Source organism: Pyrus communis, chromosome 3, assembly GCF_963583255.1.
Source record: "Pyrus communis chromosome 3, drPyrComm1.1, whole genome shotgun sequence".
NCBI classification, from domain to species: Eukaryota; Viridiplantae; Streptophyta; class Magnoliopsida; order Rosales; family Rosaceae; genus Pyrus; species Pyrus communis.
Window position 1 is genome coordinate 28749110 of NC_084805.1, and position 3939 is coordinate 28753048.

The following is a 3939-nucleotide window of genomic DNA, read 5'->3' on the forward strand; positions in this document are numbered from 1 at the left end:
TCGAACCATGAACTCTACTAAATGGGTTGCGAAGATGAAAAATAGATTGCTTATCTTCCAGCTATTTGTTCTTCCCTCTTGCATTTTTTCCCTTGACACCATCACCCTAAACAAACCCATCAAAGACGGGGACGTTTTAACCTCCAGCAAGAAATTCTTCGCACTAGGGTTCTTCAGCCCCGGCAATTCTCCGAACCGCTATGTCGGAATTTGGTACAACAAAGTTCAGGAGCAAACCATCGTTTGGGTTGCAAATAGAAACAACCCTGTCACTAATACCTCCGGACTCCTAGCAGTGATCAGTCATGGAGGCCTTGTGATCTATGGGAATGAGAAAAGTACCCCTCTCTGGTCTGCTAATGTCACCGTCTCTTCTCCAAACAATTCCGTGATAGCCAAGCTTTTGGATACGGGAAATCTTGTTGTGGTTGAAAATAATGGTAAGGTGCTTTGGCAAGGTTTTGATTATCCCTCGAATACACTGCTTCCTTTTATGAAAATGGGGCTGGACCGGCGGTCCGGGTTGAACCGGTTCCTCACATCTTGGAAGTCCCAAGATGACCCGGGAATCGGAAACTGCTCGTACCGGATAGAGCCAAGCGAAAGTCCGCAGCTGTTCTTATACAAGGGCCAGGCTCCATTATGGCGGAGCGGATCTTGGACCGGTGAGAGATGGTCCGGGGTGCCGGTAATGACAAAAAATTTCATCTTCAATGTTACTTTTGTGAACAATGAAGATGAGGTATCCGTCATGTATGGTATTGTTGATGAATCAATCTTCTCAAAAATGGTGATCGATGAATCAGGAATTGTTGAACGGTCCACGTGGCACGATCAAGTGCATCAATGGGTCAAGTTTTGGTCCGCCCCGGTAGAGCAGTGTGATTTTTACGGAAAGTGTGGTCCGAACAGCAATTGTGACCCATATATGGCGGATGAGTTCGAGTGCAATTGCCTACCTGGATTCGAACCCAAGTTGCAACATGAGTGGTATTTGAGAGACGGTTCGGCCGGGTGCGTGAGGCGAAAAGGATCATCTGTTTGCCAAAACGGGGAAGGGTTCGTGAAGTTTGAACGCGTGAAGGTGCCGTACTCTTCTACGACACGTGTGAACATGAGTATGAGTCTGAAAGCATGTCAAGAAGAATGCCTGAGAAATTGTTCTTGCATGGCATACGCAAATGCAGATGAAAGGCAGGGAGGGAATGGGTGTGTGCATTGGCATGGGGACTTGATGGACACAAGGACTTATTCGGATACGGGCCAAGATTTATATTTGCGAGTTGATGCAATTGTTTTAGGTATATTTCCCTTATCAATTTATTGTCTTTCTTTTCTTTTCGTTATCAATAAATCCCCTCGTACCGTTGAATTTTCATAAAAAAAAAAAAAAAAAAAATCTTCATTCTTTTATTTCAGTTTGAGGAATTATTTAGATTGGGAGCCATACATTCTAAAATATCATTTGGCACTCATCTCTTGCCAAATAAGAAAAGTGAATTGTTCCATCAAGAGTGCAAAATGACTTTTTAAAAATACTAATTTTTCTATAAAAAATTCGGAAATTTCTGTAAACACTAAAATTGAGTTCTTATGTTCTTTGGAGCTTTTCATAATGTTTTTTAAATATTAAAAAAAAAAATGCTTGTATCTCTGCAGCTCAATATGCAAAGAAGTCAAATGGTTCTTTTGGCAAGAAGAGGAAGCTGGAAGTTTCACTAATAAGTGGTCTAGTGTTCCTTCTCTTGCTTTCCCTTGCATGTTGGTTGGTGATGAGGAAGAGAAAAGGTAAACAAATTTCCTTTGACTAGGTTGCCCTCTTATCATCATAATTATTTAAAAAGCCAGTATGTAAATTAGATATTGTATTAGTTCTAATAATTTAAGAACTCACCATTATCTGTTTATGTACTTTTTTCACAGGTAAGAGAAGTCGGGATAAGTTTCCATTCAGTGTGACCACAACACCATCCTACTGGGAAGATTCTCCTGCTATAACAGATATTGATGAAAGCAGACTAAATTCAGACTTACCATTCTTTGAACTAAGTACCATAGCTAAAGCCACAAACAATTTCGCTTTCAACAACAAGCTTGGAACAGGCGGTTTCGGTTCTGTTTATAAGGTAAGTAGTTGCCCTCAGATAATGTCTCAAATAGTATATCAGACTTTGGATGGACATTTTGAGACTCATTTTTCAGCTATTTGCACTTCAAACCAATTATTTAAAAAAAAAAAAAAAATTATGCACTCGACGTTGGAGTGCATGAAGATATAAAAGGGTGAAAACAAAATATCAAGAGCTCCATGCCAATAAAGACTAAGAAGGTTGACTCCATAATAAATTCCATTAGGGCCTCTGTTGTAAAATCCATACCTAATCATTAATCGAGAAGTGATGGGAATTGTATTGTTAATTTCTACTTTTCACAATCATTTTAGATACAATTTTTAAATATTGGGATCTTTCTTTATTATAATCGTGTATTTCCTTCATTTGGAATACACTAGCCAAAACATTTTTATGTATATACATTGAGTTTTACTCTGTCAAAGTATAAATGCAATTTCAAGGGGATGATATATATATAGAGCTAGGAATATGTTGATAACTTTCTTTGAAGAAAAATGCAGTATAATTTGAATAATTTGGATTATAATTTCAGGGTGTGCTATATAATGGAAATGAGATAGCAGTGAAAAGACTAGCCAAGAATTCCGGCCAAGGAATTGGAGAGTTTAAGAATGAAGTGCTGCTGATTTCAAAGCTCCAACACAGGAACCTTGTGAGGATTATAGGTTGTTGCGTTCAAGATGAAGAGAAGATGCTGATCTACGAATACTTGCCAAACGGAAGTCTTGACTTTTTCATTTTTGGTATGTCTTCTTTTTACTTTTGTATCTTCATGTTATACGAGAGATATTGGGGGAGAGAGAATCGAACTATGCATGACTGAATTCTCTTAACCAAATAAATTACAAGCCCTTTGCTGTTTACCTGTGTTTCTAAAACTGTCGGTTAAAACCTTTAACCAAGCAAGAATACAATCTAATTTACTTTGCTTACTTTTCTAGATGAAGCAAAACGGGCATTTTTGGATTGGACAAGACGCTTTGAGATAATCTGTGGGATTGCTAGAGGAATCTTATACCTTCATCAGGATTCAAGATTAAAAATCATCCATAGAGATCTAAAGGCCAGCAATGTTCTGTTGGATTCTGCTATGAATCCCAAGATTTCTGATTTTGGTATGGCTAGGATATTTGGCGCTGAACAAATTGAAGCAAATACAAATCGTGTGGTTGGGACATAGTAAGTTTCCTTCAAAAACTGAAAGTACAACTATTTTTTACAATTTCATTCATCTGTCACAAGGCCACAAACTTGAGTACAACAATTTTGTTGATTAGTACATAAAGAAGCTGTGATAATTAATCATTATTCTTTGTTGCTTCAGTGGTTATATGTCACCAGAATATGCAATGGAAGGACTTTTTTCAGTAAAGTCTGATGTGTATAGCTTCGGTGTTTTACTGCTAGAAATTATTAGCGGCAGAAAGAACACTGGTTACTACCACGATAATCCTGACTCAAACTTAGTTGGACATGTAAGCATAACATTAAGATGTTACCAAATTTCCCTCCTTCTGCTTCTATAACTTGATGAACAATTTGTAAATGGTTTTCAGGTTTGGGACTTGTGGAAGGAAAGTAGAGCGTTGGAAATTATTGATTCGTCTCTGGGAGAATCATACCCTGTCAATGAAGTTCTAAGATGCATTCAAATTGCACTCTTGTGCGTGCAAGAACATGCGACAGATCGTCCACTCATGTCAGCAGTGGTTTTCATGTTGGGTAATGATGCAGCACTTCCTTCACCAAGGCAACCTGGATTTTTGTTGAAGAGAACTTATCGTGCTAGTGGAGATCCATCAGC

General features: G+C 38.3%; 1 protein-coding gene across 1 annotated transcript in view; it reads left to right on the forward strand.

Moving 5' to 3' along the window:
• Positions 1 to 3939, forward strand: part of LOC137729642 (G-type lectin S-receptor-like serine/threonine-protein kinase At1g11410) — a 4232-nt gene continuing 293 nt past the window's right edge. Inside the window, exons 1-7 of the mRNA XM_068468636.1 lie at positions 1 to 1301; positions 1660 to 1788; positions 1924 to 2126; positions 2668 to 2878; positions 3077 to 3314; positions 3460 to 3610; positions 3692 to 3939. The exon at positions 3692 to 3939 is cut by the window's right edge and continues 293 nt beyond it. Of these exons, the coding sequence (XP_068324737.1) occupies positions 8 to 1301; positions 1660 to 1788; positions 1924 to 2126; positions 2668 to 2878; positions 3077 to 3314; positions 3460 to 3610; positions 3692 to 3939 (2474 nt within the window). The 5' untranslated portion in view covers positions 1 to 7. The remainder of the gene's footprint in view (positions 1302 to 1659; positions 1789 to 1923; positions 2127 to 2667; positions 2879 to 3076; positions 3315 to 3459; positions 3611 to 3691) is intronic.